Source organism: Ctenopharyngodon idella, chromosome 8 (genome assembly GCF_019924925.1).
Source record: "Ctenopharyngodon idella isolate HZGC_01 chromosome 8, HZGC01, whole genome shotgun sequence".
Taxonomy (NCBI): Eukaryota; Metazoa; Chordata; class Actinopteri; order Cypriniformes; family Xenocyprididae; genus Ctenopharyngodon; species Ctenopharyngodon idella.
In genome coordinates, this window is record NC_067227.1 from 22,531,492 (window position 1) to 22,549,217 (window position 17,726).

Consider the following 17,726-nt stretch of genomic DNA (forward strand, 5'->3'; position numbering starts at 1 on the left):
CATCATTTACTCACCCTCAAGTTGTTCCAAACCTGTATAAATTTCTTTGTTCTGCTGAACACAAAAGGAAGATATTTGGAAGAATGTTTGCAGATCTCGCCCCACATTGACTACCATAGTATTATTTTTTCCTACTATGGTAGTCAAGATCTGCTTGGTTACAAACATTCTTCCAAATATCTTCCTTTGTGTACAGCAGAACAAAGAAACTCATACATGTTTGGAACAACTTGAGGGTAAGTAAATGATGACAGAATTTTCATTTTTGGGTGAACTATCCCTTTAAGACACATTAGTATTAATATTCAGTATTAACAGTACGCAGTTCAGAGCACACAGATAGCACGCCATTTATCTTAAGTCCTTCGCTAACGTCCCGCTATTGTCGTTGTTACAGAGTGCGTTCATAAACAAGTGAGTAACTTTGTGTATGTATTTATTCATTACCCTTGAAGGGCTGTATTTTGAATGTTTAAGTTTGATGTATTAGTGTTAGTTACTTTGTTCACCACTGGATTCACTGGCCAGCGCCATCTCGGCCAACTGGGGCTAATATCTCTATATATGTATAGCGGGCCTTTTCTACAGTAAATGATTTACATTTTACTACTGATGACAATGAGCAATATGATTATGGTTGTATATAATTGTGGGTGTGCTTCAGAACGCACCCTTGGCAAATCCTTTCTGTTGAGGAATACAGGAATTACATATACCTGACCTGTAAGGCAATGATTTTGATTATATTGTGACAAAAGGTATGTATCTATTTTTCATCTTATTTTACAATGGGGGATAATAATAAAAGCAACCATAATCGCTTATAGCTCTTTGGGATTTCTTTAACGTGCTAAATCGTCAGGAGCTCCATATGAACAGCTGTTGAATCCAGTGTGTAATTGCTCTGTTGTTATGATTCTGACTTTAACAGTGATCATATTTAAATTTTGATTTATAAAAGCATTTTAATAATAATAATAATAATAAGTTTTATTTATATAGCGGCTTTCCAGGGCTCAAGGACGCTTTACAATTATCAAAGAAGAGATAATACAAGTAGACAATGATGAAAACAATAATGGACAGGGAAGCATACAGAAGAATAGAGTCAAATACAGAAATACAAAACAGGACTTAAGAGACATAACATAACATTCAGAGTCTGCAATTGTGTCTGTATAAATTGCCATAAAAGGAACAAAGAAAGAACTGTTGCTCTTCCACATTCAAAAACTGGTTTATGATTAACCCATGTTAAACATTTAACATAGACTAAGATGATGTCAGTGAACAAGTTAAAGGAATATTCTCATTTCAATTCAACTTAAAATAACAGCATCTGTGGATTACCAGATGTGTTCACAGCACAGTTGTTTAGAACTGAATTTAAAAGCCTTTTTATATTCCATATGAATTCCAGAATTTGTATTGAGGTAGCAGAAATATGCAGAATTACAATTAGAATTTGAATGTAAATAAGTATAATTAAAATGGACTGTAGTTGAAAGAAATTCATATAACTAATTTTAATTAGTAAAGTGAAACTGTCAAGGAAACTTGGACAGAGAGAATTCAAAGACGGAACAACATTTTCTGACATTCATCTTTTTTTTACTCTACAGGAACTAAAGCAGATGGATAAAAGGACATTTAAAGCATTTCTTGCTCTATCATGTACTATCACTATTATTTTCACACTGATTTTAACATACACAAGCAATTTTTCTCTTTCCCAATATATGGCTCCTTTCTATAAGCCAAAAATTCCAGAGGCTTTAAATTCAATAACGCCCATCAAAGACTCGGAGCATTTCATGGTGTCTGCGTTTATTGACCACAGACTGGACGGGGTCATTCGAGTCATCAGCATAATCAAGAGAAACAATCTTCAGCCACTCTACTGTGTTTACTGCATCACTGTACATGACTGCAAAACTGTTCAGGCAGATGTCCAGATACACAGTGACCATTTTGGCTTCCCATTTCATGTCTCAGATGTGATTTGTGAAGGCAAGCACATGCAAAATGCAACACATGTCCTCATATCAACTAAAGATTCAGACAACAATAATACGGAGTATCTGCCAATAAAAAATCGTGTCAGTACAAATACTTTCAAGTTTAACTTCACCGTTTGCATCTCCAGCCTTTTTGGCAAATACAACAATGTACTGCAGTTTGCTCAAACTATGGAGATGTACAAGCTTCTGGGTGTACAGCACGTGGTCATCTATAACACTAGTTGTGGACTAGACCTGGAAAAGCTCTTAAAACATTATGAAACAGAGGGAATACTGGAGATTGTTTCATGGCCTATCGACAAGTTTCTGAACCCATCTCCGGGCTGGAACTTCCGGAAACACAAGGGCGATCTCCATTATTACGGTCAGTTAGTAACACTCAATGAGTGCATTTACAGACACATGTATCAATCCAGGTACGTTCTCCTGAATGATATTGACGAGATCATCATGCCGTACAAACACAGCAATTTACCATCTCTTATGGAGGATCTCCAGTCTGCTCATCCCAGTGTAAATGTATTCATTTTTGAGAGCCACTTATTCCCCAAAACACAGTTTGAGGACAGTGGGAAGTTCAAACGAGCAGAGTGGAATAATATTCCTGGTGTCAATATCATGGAGCACATTTACAGAGAACCTGATCGAAAACATGTTTTCAATCCTGCAAAGATGATTGTCAACCCAAGGAAAGTGAAGCAAACATCAGTACATTCCTCCTTGAAATACTATGGAGATATTTATCATGTTAAATTTGATGTGTCTAGGATGGTACACGTGAGAGAACCACAGCAGAGGAATCTTACAAAAGACCAACTGTTTGTAGACAAAAGAGTCTGGGACTTTGAGCAAAAACTGATACAGAATGTTGACCAGGCGTTGAAACTTTCAGGTTTGCTGCAAATGTGAGAAATTTAAAATCTGAATTTTTGCTTAGAAAAAATAGGATGCCTTTTGAGAACTATTTTCTCAGCTAAAGTTATGGCAAAATTGATTTATACCAAGGTCAAGTTAAAAAGGTAAAGCGTTTTGTACAAAACGTACTGATGAAGTTTTCATTACTTATTTTTCTTTTAATACAACAAAGCGTTTTTTTTTTTTTTCTCTCTTAACATGCATTGATTGGTGTACAATAAAATCAACAACATGTAGAGACTATTAATATAATAAATAGGTTCGAGTTTAATTTAGTGCTATCTTTAAAATACTTTATTTGTTTACATTTTTTTCTTCTGGTGCTCTGAGTCTGATAAACTTCCTGCCTTACTCTTCAGGGGACCGGAAGAGTATGAGTGTGCTGTTTCCTTTAGCATCACAGTTTCTGAGCAAAGGCTAATGGCACAAACCTCGCAACATGAAACAGCAAACTTGATTACAACAAGAATTATAAATACATACATGTTTAATTAAGAAAAATTGCAACGTATGCTTTGGCATTGGCTGTTCCTGTAATTGTTACCAAAGGTACTGTTTTTGATCTGTTTTCTTCTTTTTTAATTTTCCAGATAGATTTAAATACATCTCTCCTGTAAGGCAATGATGTTTATATTGTGACAAAAGGTACTGTATATATTTTCATGGTAACACTTTGGTATGGGGAACACATATTCACTATTAACTATAACTTTTGCCTCAATAAACTCTTAATTTACAGCTTATTATTAGTTAGTAAGGTAGTTCCTGTAGCGTTTAAGTTTAGGGACGTAGAATATGGTTATGCATAATTAGGCATTAATATGTGCTTTATAAGTAAACAGCCAATATGCAAGCAAATAAGCCACTAGTTAAAAGTGAGAATTGTTCCCCATACTAAAGTGTTACCATTTTCATCTTATTTTACAATTTTCTGTTTGGGGGAATCATGAAAGCAACCATAATCTCTTATAGCTCTTTGTTGAATTAGTTGTTTATGTGGCAAGTGTAGGATTTCTAATCGTCAGGAGCTCCGAATAAACAGCTGTTGAGTCCAGCATAGTGTAATTGTTCTGTTGTGATGATTCTGACTCTAACAGTGATCATATTTAAATTATGATATATAACAGCATTTTCATGTCAGGTTCATGTGCCATATATCACTATGCTAAATATCTAAAATCACTAACATATTGCAACAACTGCTTCAATAGAGCAGCACAACTGTCTTTTTTTGGGTGTAAACTGAATAGTTACATTTTTGATAATGTGTTACAGAATATAAAAAAATACACATGTAAAATGGCCAGAAAAGGAACTAAGAAAGAATGATGCTCCCTCTTCCACTTTCAAAAACTTGTTGTTTATGATTAACCCAAAAACATAAAAACATATATATATATATATATATATATATCAGTGGTGAGTAGCTGTTGTACACATGCATGTTCTGTGATCATCTGACTAAATAGACTGGGTAAATGATGTGCTGGCCCTATAATAATATATCTACATACTTCAGTTAAAACTAATAACTAGGGATGCACCGATACCAAGCTCATGTACTTGTACTCGTACTCGTAAAAATACCCCGACACCAAAGACCGATACCCCACGTGACGTACCTGACAGAATTTTCGTGCACAGAGACACCGGCGGCAGCAGCAGAAACAATGTCAGCCTCAGAGGTGTGGAAATACTTCAAAATTAATGATGACAACACACGCATTGCGAACTGCATGTGAATAGGCGGGATTAGGGTGACCACCATCAAACAAACGTGGGACGATTACTAAGTTTGTGTGACAATGTGGGACATGTTACCAACACTAAAATACAACCTGAAGCTGTTATATAATGTCTAACTTAATAAAAAAAATTGTATTCTGCCTTTCAGCTGATAAAAATACTTTGTTCTTTAGTCCCTTCCAGAAAACACCATTACATCACAATGTAACATAATATCACCAAAATCTTATTTGTTATTACTGTATCTATTTATTAAAAAACAGGGACAATAAATTTTTTAATGTTTTTGTTTTTAATTGTTGCGGGTTCCTTATAGGCTATTATTACGTTAATAATTATGATTTAGTTTTATTATTAGGATTTTTGCTCTGGTTTTAATACAATTCACCAAAAAAAACTTTTACACGAATAATAGTAACCATTGTAAAAGCAGTTCAAAACAATATGCCTGTTATAACATTAGTATGACTTTACAAAAGCACATTACATTACAAAAATAAAACAACATACATTTAAGAAGATAAATATAAAAAGGCATTTAACAAATATTTTTTAACAGTATTGAATTTAATATTTTAATTTTCACAAGCTGTTTTTAGCTACTGTATACAGAAATTACAACTGTTTTAACTTTTAACTATTTTTAACTATTATTTTGCATTTTAGACTCATTTTAAGCACAAAGTACGTGTATTATTTTATTTTATTTTTTATTTATTCATATCTGAGTGTACCTTCATCACATAGTTAACCCTCTACTGCACACATGTTGATGGCACATGAAAAAAAAAATATTGCACATCATTTTTTGGTTCATTTGGGAACATTTTTTTTTTTTTATAAAAAAATGTTTTGATCCCCCCCACCCCAAAATATTTTTTCGTTGCCCTGTGCAACAATGGTACAGAATCAGAGAGAAAATTATCATCAAAATCACATTTAAAAAAAAAAAAAAAATGTCAAGAAATCATTAAATAAAAAAAAAATACGATTTAAATAAATAAGATTTCATGCCATACGAAACTTCAAAAAGCAGTTCTTCTCTGCTGTAAAATTGTGGTGTATGTTACAATTTTTGCACATCACTTTGGGCATTCCTGCACACCCAGGAACCCTGCATCTTCCCTTCTTATTACACATTATGGCCAATGTGAGGTATTGTCCAAAATATCCTCAAAAAATACCCATTATTGCACAACGTATCAGTGCATCCCTAATAACCAATGTAGCACTTGTTCACATGCTAAGTGTAACTTTTGCACTATGCAAACTCAATGAACTAGTAACAAGTTACTTGTTACTGGCAGCACAGTTATAGTTCATTGAGAGCAACTTACAACATAGTTTCACTTCACTTCCTGTAGTCACCCGCAGTGTGCTACCAAGCTCTCTTCAGCACAGTAGTATAGGCACAAAAATGTCATAAACATAAATGTCAAACATAACTGAACGAGAAACATTAACAGGTCTTTCCATTTACTAAAAAACAAAACACACACACACACACACACACACACACTCACACACATTAAATAGCACTTCAACATAAAGGGTCTGTCCTAATACCCACATTTGCAATTTTTGCACTTGAGGCTACTTGCATGATGTATTTCCGGAGTTCGGCCAAAGAGTTCAAGTAGGATTGAAGACGGCAAGTGTTTTAAGATTTTTGTTTATTCAATGAGTCACACTTAATCACTGAGTGCTTCATTATCAAATGTTTTACAAAATCTTTTCAGTCTCTGCTCCAATAAAATGTGCAACACTTTATATTTATAAGTAACATCAACATCTAATTAATTTGACTTACACAGTAAAGTTTTCCTAGACATGACGCGAAATCGGGGCATGTAAGTTCCTGAACGTGATGAATGACTGTGCTTTGGCATTTTTCAGACTGCAGAGACAGTCTTGCACAATTACTTCCTGTTGAGCGCACGTGCTCTCAAATGGCCAAGTCTGTAAGTGTGGGTATTTGGACAGGGCCTTACTCTCCTGATTCAGCCTTATGCAAAGCATGCTGGGAAGTAGAAATCTACTCCACTGCTTCAATCAATGCACCAAAGATGATTCACATAATCCTAACACAAATGGATTAAGTTAACATTTTACAAATTTCATTTCATTTGACATAATAAAATTGAGTACAAATAAGTAAAACAATTCAAGATTTGTATTACTTTTGTTTGTTTTAGCTCATTTTAATTAAGTAAACTGAGTAAACAGGTAAAATCTTTAGCTAGATTCTTTTTTTTTTTTTTTCTTTTGAGTAAAGCCTTTTTAAATTTCATATCTATTCCAGAAACTGAACTGAGGTAGCAGAAGGTATACAGAATTACAATTTGAACTGGAATGTAAATAAATATAATTAAAATGATTTGTAATTCAAACTAACTCATAAAACTGTCATTTTAACTAGAATAGCAAAACTGTCAAGGCAACTTTGAATATTGGCTTCTCAAAGTCTGGTTTTAAAAGCCTCAAATTTGAACGTTTATAGGCCTTATGGACAGAGAGAATTCATAGACGGAACAACAGTTTGCACATTTTCTGACATTCTTTTTTTTTACTCTACAGGAACTAAAGGGCAGATGGATAAAAGCACATTTAAAAAGTTTCTTGCTCTATCATGTACCATCACTATTATTTTCATACTGATTTTAACATACACAAGCAATATTTCTCTTTCCCAATATATGGCTCCAGTCTATAATATGCCAAAAATCCCAGAGGCTTTAAATTCAATAACGCCCATCAAAGGCTCAGAGCATTTCATGGTGTCTGCGTTTATTGACCACAGACTGGGCGGGGTCATTCGAGTCATCAGCATAATCAAGAGAAACAATCTTCAGCCACTCTACTGTGTTTACTGCATCACTGTACATGACTGCAAAACTGTTCAGGCAGATGTCCAGATACACAGTGACCATTTTGGCTTCCCATTTCATGTCTCAGATGTGATTTGTGAAGGCAAGCACATGCAAAATGCAACACACGTCCTCATATCAACTAAAGATTCAGACAACAATAATATGGAGTATCTGCCAATAAAAAATCGTGTCAGTACAAATACTTTCAAGTTTGACTTCACCATTTGCATCTCCAACCTTTTTGGCAAATACAACAATGTACTGCAGTTTGCTCAAACTATGGAGATGTACAAGCTTCTGGGTGTACAGCACGTGGTCATCTATAACACTAGTTGTGGACCAGACCTGGAAAAGCTCTTAAAACATTATGAAACAGAGGGAATACTGGAGATTGTTTCATGGCCTATCGACAAGTTTCTGAACCCATCTCCGGGCTGGAACTTCCAGGAACACAAGGGCGATCTCCATTATTACGGTCAGTTAGTAACACTCAACGAGTGCATTTACAGACACATGTATCAATCCAGGTACGTTCTCCTGAATGATATTGACGAGATCATCATGCCGTACAAACACAGCAATTTACCATCTCTTATGGAGGATCTCCAGTCTGCTCATCCCAGTGTAGGGGTGTTCCGCATAGAGAACCACATATTCCCCAAAACACAGTTTGAGGACAGTGGGAAGTTCAAACGAGCAGAGTGGAATAATATTCCTGGTGTCAATATCATGGAGCACATTTACAGAGAACCTGATCGAAAATATGTTTACAATCCTGCAAAGATGATTGTCAACCCAAGGAAGGTACAGCAAACATCAGTACATTCCACTTTAGATGAGTTTGGAGGTTCTTACAATGTACAGTTTGATGTATGTAGGATTGTACATGTGAGAGAACCACTGCAGGGCCATCTTACCAAAGACCAACTGTTTATAGACAAAAGAGTCTGGGACTTTGAGCAAGAACTGATCCCGAATGTGTACCAGACATTGATTTTTTCAGGTTTGTTAAGGCCTTAGAGTTGATCATAATTATGCAAATGTGATAAATTTAAAATCTGACATTTTGCTATAAAAACTTTTTGTACTTAAAATACTATACTGTACAGCTGATGTGCTGATTGTCTTGTATGTATATATGTATGTCTTTGGCCCTTTCATTTTCTGACTTCATTTGAACCCAGTGAATAAATTTCCTGTTAACTGTCTCTTTCCTTTTGGAGTTGTTCCCAATCATTTTCGTTAAGCTAAAATTACTGTAAATTTATCTTTGCATTTATAAATATATTTTTTTATATAAATGTTGCATTATTTTATGTACTTGATATTCATTTACATGCAATATGTGTCAATTACCATTTGTGTACCATTTAATTCATTACCTGTGTTTAGTCCCGGTTTCTTTAGTTACTCATTGCTTTATTGATTAGTCACACCTGTTCCTTTTTTATCCCTCATTTATCATGTGTATTTATTCATCCTGTTTAGAGAAGTTCTTTGCCTATTCTCATCTATGTAAAGTTTGGTTTGCTGTATTCCCGTGGTCAAGAGTGGTTTTGGTTTGTGTAGCGTTGTCTGCTGGACTCTGACTGGTAGCAATGTAATGCCACTGCTCTGGGTTAGTTGATTTTCAGAGATACATTAGATACATAAACATAGAATCTTCAAGAGGCATTGTAATTGTTAATGTATCCCAGTACAATTTTGCTATCAGTGTAGTATTTTGCTGAATTTAGATCAATGTCCATTCCACTGGTTATCAATTCTGCAAACTCAACTGCTAAAACAGCTGCACGTAACTCCAGACAATGGCACCGTATGGGCTGATTTTGGAGCCAGTTTTGATTTGCCCATAATAAAGCCTACATGACACTGGCAATTATCCTCTACAGTCTTGAGGTATGCTACAGCAGCTATTGCCATAGAAGAAGCATCAGAAAACACCTAGTACTAGATCTTTTAGGTCGTTAGCTCTACCATTTGCAGGAAATGCCTCCATAACTGAACTTCTGTTTAATGCCAGTTTATGCAGTCTCAGGTTTGATTCGGCTAGCATTTCTCTAGTTCTTTGCAAGAGACTGTCTGCTTCAGCTTCAGAAGACACTGAGGTGAGTCCATCATCCACGTAGAAGTTTCTCATGAAAAACTTACATCTTCGCCATACTCTTTCTCTCCTTAATCAGCTGTTCGTTTTAGGTCATTGATAGCTATTGCTGGAGATGGACTGTTCATTCTGAACTCTATACACATCTTACAATGACACCTTATTTTAAAGTTTTACCAAATTGTCTTACTCAGTATATTTATCTTTCACGATATAAATATGCTGAAACGATCGAATCTTGTGTCCTGAAGGCCACTGTTTATATAAATTCATCCTTAATCTCAGGATTTTTCTGAAAGGAGCGTTGTAAAGAAAGGAGACGTTTTTGTGCCAGCTTTCTGTTATTTGGTAGTCGACGATGGGGTGAGCGAAAGCAGTGGTGCTACCCAGTGGTTTATTTCAACTAAATCTCTGGGCGTAAAGCATGTTAAGAGGTCCACTGATTTGCTCACTTACTTTATGAACACTTAAAGGGTTCACCCAAAAATGAAAATAATGTAATTTATTACTCACCCTCATGTTGTTCTACACCTGTAAGGCCTTCGTTCATCTTCGGAACACAAATTAAGTTATTTTTGATGAAATCCGATGGCTCAGTGAGGTCTGCATTCACAGCAATGCCATTGAACTTCTCAAGATGCAGAAAGGTACTCAAAACATATTTAAAACAGTTCATGTGAGTTCAGTGGTTCAATCTTAATATAATATTTTTGTAAAACTGAAATATAACAAACAAGAAATTAAATTACAAATTGTACATTAATTTGTTTGATGTAGGCTGAACAGCGTGCGCTGCAATCTGCACGTGCGTGCCTACATGTGATAGAAAACTTTCTTACATCATATTATATCAATCACACACTTTGCTTTCAAGAAGTAATATTGTTACCACATAACACTCTTAAAGATCGCCCACAAATAGTAAAAAAACTTACAGGCATTTCTTTTTCAAAGGCAAAGGCTGTTTGCGCGCTGAATTGAAACTGCACGTTGACTGTTGGTTAGTATTGCTTATGTAGGCCTATGGAAGAATTACAAACTGCAATACTGAAAATGGCTACTAGGCAGTTATATACCATGACCAGATAATGGACAGAACATCTAAAACACAATTAAATAAAATGCTTAATTCAAAATACAAAACACCTGTGAAAATCAATATGGAATATTTCTGTACAGTGGGCTCTATTTTTACAGACTTTTCTTAGAGTGTAGGCTATGAATGTGCGTCGATCAATGTGGATACATCGTTCTTATGACAGCTTCAGACTCCGGCTCGAAGGACCATTTGTGGGGGAGACTAGTGTGGGTGCTAGTGGATATTGAGCAGACATAAGTCGCCCATTGAGAGACAAAGTACACTTTAATGGCTTGAGGCTTGTAGATGCATTTACAGTCGTAGTATCTGATGAGTGAACAAATGTAGTACAAGTAGCATGGGGTATGGCAGAGTAGCACAGAGTAATTTGGAATGTACCACTGTATGAGAAATAACAATACTCAGTAAATAAACAGGAAAAACAAAAATGAACTCAATCTGTCACTTATGCACAAAAATCGATCGATTCAGACATGTAGGGACTAGATTAGTCACGTTCTCTGACACATGAGCTCGGGGGAAATCGATAAATATGGCGTAGGCTATATAACATGAACAATCTCACTTATACAGTAAATAATAACATACTCAGTGTGACTCACAATTTACAATATTATACACAAAAATCACTATTTAACAGTCTTTTATATGCTTTCATTTGCACTGTATATGGATGATACAGTACACAATGCACATAGCGCACATACACAATTAGCAACTTGCTGATACATCAAACTTACACATTCAAAATACAGCTCTTCAAAGGTAATGAATAAAAACTAAGTCACTCACTTGTATACAGTGGTAATAACTGATTACATGTAATCTGGATTACATAATGAGATTCCAAAAATTAAGTACTTATAATTAGATTATATTACATACTCGTAATCTGCCTACAGTTACTTTTTTATTGATTACATTACATGTTATTCTCACAATGGCAGTAAATTATTCATAATTCATTGATTCTTTGTTATATTTTACATTTTATAAAAGTCTACTGCTTATATACATTCAGAAGGTTTTCCAGGTTTGTGGAATTGCACACACTGACCAGCCACTAGTCATGTGCCTATCACTGAAAACTGAGTCCCAAAGCATTTGATCACTTTTTTTGATTTACAGAAATCAGTTCACTTTTTTTAAAAATATTTACTCATTGCAGCATTGCCTATCTAATCAACTCCTGACAAACACACTATTATTTGTATTATTACTCAGTGAGTCATTTAACCTTGTATCACTGTCTCTGGAAGGCTTTGTCTTTCAAACACATTAAAGGGGTGGTTGATTATGATTTTACTTTTTTAACTTTAGTTAGTGTGTAATGTTGCTGTTAGAGCATAAATAACATCTGCAAAGTTACAATGCTCAAAGTTCAAAGCAAAGGCAGATATTTTCTTTTAAAGAATTCTCTGTTTAAGGACTACAACAAACGGCTGGTAGGGACTACAACTAGCTTCTTAAATTGACATAAACCCTAAAATTGAACACGCAACAAAGGGGGTGAGACCATGTTATTGCATTACAGTACGTAACACAAATGCAATGGCATGTCATAAAAGCAAGATGCCAACATAAGTTGTAACCGTAATTAAACTAAACTGTACCTGTTCTATCTTCATGCAGCATATATTCTCTGGCTCTGTAGGCATTTTACAACAGTTCCCACACAAGAGATTTATAGATTATCATGACAGAATATGCTAATCAATGACTTTAAGATATCCCACATCAGCTACATAAGTTAAGCAACTAACCATTCAGAAAGGTCCTGTTGCATTCTACATGTGGTCACTTCTTCTTGAGTCTCTCCCTCATTGTACGACTTTGGTTTGAACATAAAAGGCTGAACAGTTTCTGACATTTTCAGTGAGTCTTCGTGAGGTAATTGGCGCTGCTAACACTATGTGCTAATATGAGCTCTTGAAACCCCACCTTCTGCTTAGGAGCAGCAGCTCATTTGCATTTAAAGGGACACACACAAAAACAGAGCGTTTTTGCTCACCCTCAAAATTGAACATGCTATAAAAAATTATCTGTGGGGTATTTTGAGCTAAAACTTCACATACACACTCTGGGGACATCAGAGACTTATTTTACATCTTGTAAAAATGGCATTATACCATCCCTTTTAAAATGTACAAATTCACATAATTTCATTATTTACATGCAATGCATGGATTCCCCAACTTTTTTGTCAGCTGAAGCTCTTTGCCCATATGTTTACTTGATGTAAGCCCTTAGATTTACGTTAATAAGTTAGGTCAATAATAACATTAAGCCAATAATAATAATAAATAATAATAAAATGAAGTTCACAGTACTATGATGTTGGTTATTGGTCACATGACATGCAGGTAAATAATTAAAAAAAAATCTTATTAGTAAATGTTTTATTTTTATTTTGCTTTTATTTTGAAATTATTTATTTGAATTTTATGATTTAATTACTTAATAGCTTTTCATTACACCGGTCTGGAGAAATCCTGAAGTAATGTAATATTTAATGCACTTCATGTTGTTTTTTTTTCTTTGTATTTTTATATCAATATCGTACAAGATTATCCTATTCAAATCAATGTGATAAATGAGTAATGTCAAAAGTAATCTAAAAAGTAATCAAAAAGTAGCCTAGTCATAATACATTACCTAGAATGAGTAATCATTACATTACTAACAACAATTTTTGTCATGTAATCTGGAACCAGTAACTGACAATTTGTAAGTAATGGCGCCTAGTCATCAGCGTAATGTGCCTTAAAGTCACAAGGGGGCGCTAATGTCTCTCTCTCTCTCTCTCTCTCTCTCTGTTTCTATATATATATACATATGTATGCATAGTGGGCCTTTTCTACAGTAAATGATTAACAGTTTACCTGCGGAGCATGAGTTACATGGCCTATCCAGTTCTTGCTACCACAGGTTCTTCAGTCTCTCTTTCTTTCTTTTTTAATTTTCCAGATAGAATTATAGGCCTATATACATGTCCTGTAAGGCAATGATGTTGATTATATTGTGACAAAAGGTACGTATCTATTTTCATCTTGTTTTACAGTTTTTATTTGGAGATAATAATAAAAGCAACCATAATCTCTTATAGCTCTTTGTTGAATTAGCTGCTTTTGTGGCAAGTATAGGATTTCTTTAACATGCTAAATCGTCAGGAGCTCCATATGAACAGCTGTTGAATCCAGTGTGTAATTGCTCTGTTGTTATGATTCTGACTTTAACAGTGATCATATTTAAATTTTGATTTATAGAAGCATTTTCATGTCAGTTTCGTGCCAGCCATATGTCACTATTGCTAAATCACTAACATATTTCAACAAAAGCTTCATTAGAGCAGCACAACTAACTAACTGTCTTCTTGGGTGTAAACCATACATTAAGTTAGATTTTTTTTGGATAATGTGATAATGTTGTGTACATTCTCTAGTTCCTGTAAGCATAAATGGCCATAAAAGGTACAAAGAATTAACCAGCCTTCCACGTTCAAAAACTAGTTTATGATTAACCCATGTTAAACATTTCAAATGTATGTGGACTAAGATGATGTCAGTGAACAAGTTAAAGGTATATTCTAATTTCAATTCAACTTAAAATAACAGCATTTGTGGTAATCAGTCAGACTACCAGATGTGTTCACAGCATGGTGGTTTAGAACTGGATTTAAAAGCCTTTTTATATTCCATATCAATTCCAGAATTTGAATTGAGGTAGCAGAAAGTATGCAGAATTACAATTTGAATTTGAATGTAAATAAGTATAATTAAAATGGACTGTAGTTGAAAGAAATTCAGAAACTGTCAAGGCAACTTTGAATATTGGCTTTACAAAGCCTGGTTTTAAAGTTTTAAAAGTTTTAAAAAGCTATTTAAAAGTATAAGTATACAAGTATATTTATGTGTGTACGTGTATATATATATATATATATATATATATATAATGTATGTCTGTGAGTAAAAGCACATGTATGTTTTTCCTAACTTTGAAAAAAAAAAGAAGAAAAAAAAGCCTCAAGTTTATAGGCCTTACGGACAGAGAGAATTCATAGACGGAACAACAGTTTGCACATTTTCTGACATTCATCTTTTTTTACTCTACAGGAACTAAAGGGCAGATGGATAAAAGCACATTTAAAACGTTTCTTGCTCTATCATGTACCATCACTATTATTTTCATACTGATAGTGGCGTACACAAGCAATTATTCTCTTTACCAATATATTGGTCCTTTCTATAATATGCAAAAAACCACAGAGGTTTCGATGCAAGAAGTCAAAGAGACTTTAATAACACCCATCAAAGACTCGGAGCATTTCATGGTGTCTGCGTTTATTGACCACAGACTGGACGGGGTCATTCGAGTCATCAGCATAATCAAGAGAAACAATCTTCAGCCACTTTACTGTGTTTACTGCATCACTGTACATGACTGCAAAACTGTTCAGGCAGATGTCCAGATACACAGTGACCATTTTGGCTTCCCATTTCATGTCTCAGATGTGATTTGTAAAGGCAAGCACATGGAAAATGCAAAACAAGTCCTCATATCAACTAAAGATTCAGACAACAATAATACGGAGTATCTGCCGATAAAAAATCGTGTCAGTACAAATACTTTCAAGTTTGACTTCACCATTTGCATCTCCAACCTTTTTGGCGAATACAACAATGTACTGCAGTTTGCTCAAACTATGGAGATGTACAAGCTTCTGGGTGTACAGCACGTGGTCATCTATAACACTAGTTGTGGACCAGACCTGGAAAAGCTCTTAAAACATTATGAAACAGAGGGAATACTGGAGATTGTTTCATGGCCTATCGACAAGTTTCTGAACCCATCTCCGGGCTGGAACTTCCAGGAACACAAGGGCGATCTCCATTATTACGGTCAGTTAGTAACACTCAACGAGTGCATTTACAGACACATGTATCAATCCAGGTACGTTCTCCTGAATGATATTGACGAGATCATCATGCCGTACAAACACAGCAATTTACCATCTCTTATGGAGGATCTCCAGTCTGCTCATCCCAGTGTAGGGGTGTTCCGCATAGAGAACCACATATTCCCCAAAACACAGTTTGAGGACAGTGGGAAGTTCAAACGAGCAGAATGGAATAATATTCCTGGTGTCAATATCATGGAGCACATTTACAGAGAACCTGATCGAAAACATGTTTACAATCCTGCAAAGATGATTGTCAACCCAAGGAAGGTGCAGCAAACATCAGTACATTCCACTTTAAAAGAGTTCGGAGTTTTTTACAATGTGCCGTTTGATGTATGTAGGATTGTACATGTGAGAGAACCACTGCAGGGGCATCTTACCAAAGACCAACTGTTTGTAGACAAAAGAGTCTGGGACTTTGAGCAAGAACTGATCCCGAATGTGGATCAGACATTGAATTTTTCAGGTTTGTTAAAGCCTTACAGTTTATTGTAATTAAGCAAATGTGAGAAATTTGAATTTTTGCTTAAAATAAAATTATGCCAATTGTGAAATACAATCTCAGCCAATTGATGTAGACCAAGGTAAAGTTAAAAAGATAAAGCTTTTTGTACTTAAATACTGTACTGTACAGCTGATGTGCTGATTGTCTTTGGCCCTTTCATTTTATGACTTCATTTGCACCCAGTTGTTGCCAATCAGAAAAGGTATATTTTCATTCAGCTAAAATTGCTGTAAATTTATCTTTGAAGTTATAAATTTTTTCTTTTATTCATTTTGCATTATTTTATGTACTTGATATTAATTATAAAATTGTTTTAATTCTTTAGATTTGTATTTCCATTTCATGCAATATGTGTCAGTTATTATATGTGTATTATGTATCATTTGAATGTGCACAAATATGCAACTCCGTAAGGTTTAACAATTGAATATTGGAGATTTGTGTGAGCGTGTGCTAAATGAGTGCATCCAATTCTCTCTTCCTCCTGCCTTCCATTGGCAGGTTTAAATCTGCTCCAGAGGTCTAGTCTGAATAAATGACAGTCACATATTGCATGTTACATAAAGGCAGTCACAAGTAGTGACTGCACATTGCTTAGATGATCTATGAACGCACCAACTGTCTCTAAATATGGAATAATTCACTGTGCAGAATCTGCAGATGTAATCCAGTTCTGATCTACCAAAGCAACTATAAATCAGCCCCTCATAATAATCCACATCACAACCAGCCGTGGGAATAGAGTGAAGCCGGTGGCACGAGTCTCACGGAAGAGCTCGGGAAAGGAGTGACAACAGACCAAGTCAAGAGAGAACCAGGCATGGGACATTTATTTTGCTGTTTTTGTTTTAGTTCATGCTGCAGTCATCTGTGAGATTTGTTTAAGTCTAAACAAATTCTTGTTTAACCCTAAAACACAACCAAAGGAAATGCCTAATTCAAAATACAAAACACTTGTGAAAAATAAGTATGGAAAATTTTTGTACATTGGGCCCTATTTTTACAGACTTTTCATAGAGTGTATGTATGTGCGTCGATCGATGTTTATATGTGACTAAAAGCCTAAATTAAAGGGTTAGTTCACCCCAAAATGAAAATTCTGTCATTAATTACTCACCCTCATGCACCAACACAAATTAAGATATTTTTGATAAAATCCGATGGCTGAGGCCTGCATTGCCAGCAAGACAATTAACTCTTTCAATGCCCAGAAAGCTACTAAAGATGCATTTAAAACAGTTGTCAGATGTGACTACAGTGGTTCAACCTTAATGCTATGAAGCGACGAGAATAGTTTTTGTGTGCCAAAAAAACAAATAACTTTATTCAACAATATCTAGTGATGGGAGATTTCAAAACACCGCTTCATGAAGCTTCGAAGCTTTACGAATCTTTTGTTTCGAATCAGTGGTTCAGAGCCTGTATCAAACTGCCAAAGTCACGTGATTTCAGTAAACGGGCTTGGTTACATCATAAGTCTTTCGAAATTTCAATGGCTCACCAATG

The 17,726-nt window shown here is 35.0% G+C and overlaps 1 protein-coding gene across 4 annotated transcripts; it reads left to right on the forward strand.

Moving 5' to 3' along the window:
- Positions 1–670: 670 nt before the first annotated feature.
- LOC127517820 (beta-1,4-galactosyltransferase galt-1-like) lies at positions 671–17,542 on the forward strand. Of its 4 annotated transcripts, none has more exons than XR_007931378.1 (3): positions 671–758; positions 1,623–3,485; positions 7,260–7,616. XR_007931378.1 is itself a non-coding variant. In XM_051903952.1 (3 exons), the coding sequence occupies exons 2-3, from the start codon at positions 14,882–14,884 to the stop codon at positions 16,895–16,897; spliced, it is 1,326 nt and encodes a 441-aa protein (XP_051759912.1). In that variant the 5' UTR covers positions 2,928–3,485; positions 14,868–14,881; the 3' UTR covers positions 16,898–17,542. The 4 variants fall into 4 exon arrangements, 3 of the variants coding, with proteins under 3 accessions (XP_051759912.1, XP_051759913.1, XP_051759911.1); XM_051903952.1 differs by lacking the exons at positions 671–758; positions 7,260–7,616 and adding exons at positions 14,868–16,181; positions 16,872–17,542 and having other exon boundaries at positions 2,928–3,485; XM_051903951.1 differs by lacking the exons at positions 671–758; positions 1,623–3,485; positions 7,260–7,616 and adding exons at positions 13,631–13,786; positions 14,868–16,181; positions 16,872–17,542.
- The last annotated feature ends 184 nt before the right edge of the window (positions 17,543–17,726 follow it).

What these genes read in the sequence shown, in the direction of transcription:
- LOC127517820 (XM_051903952.1), top strand. Translation starts at nt 14,882, where the DNA reads ATGGATAAAAGCACATTTAAAACGTTTCTTGCTCTATCATGTACCATC. An exon ending in TCAGACATTGAATTTTTCAG is followed by an intron (nt 16,182 to 16,871) that starts GTTTGTTAAAGC and finishes TTCACTGTGCAG; the next exon opens with AATCTGCAGATGTAATCCAG.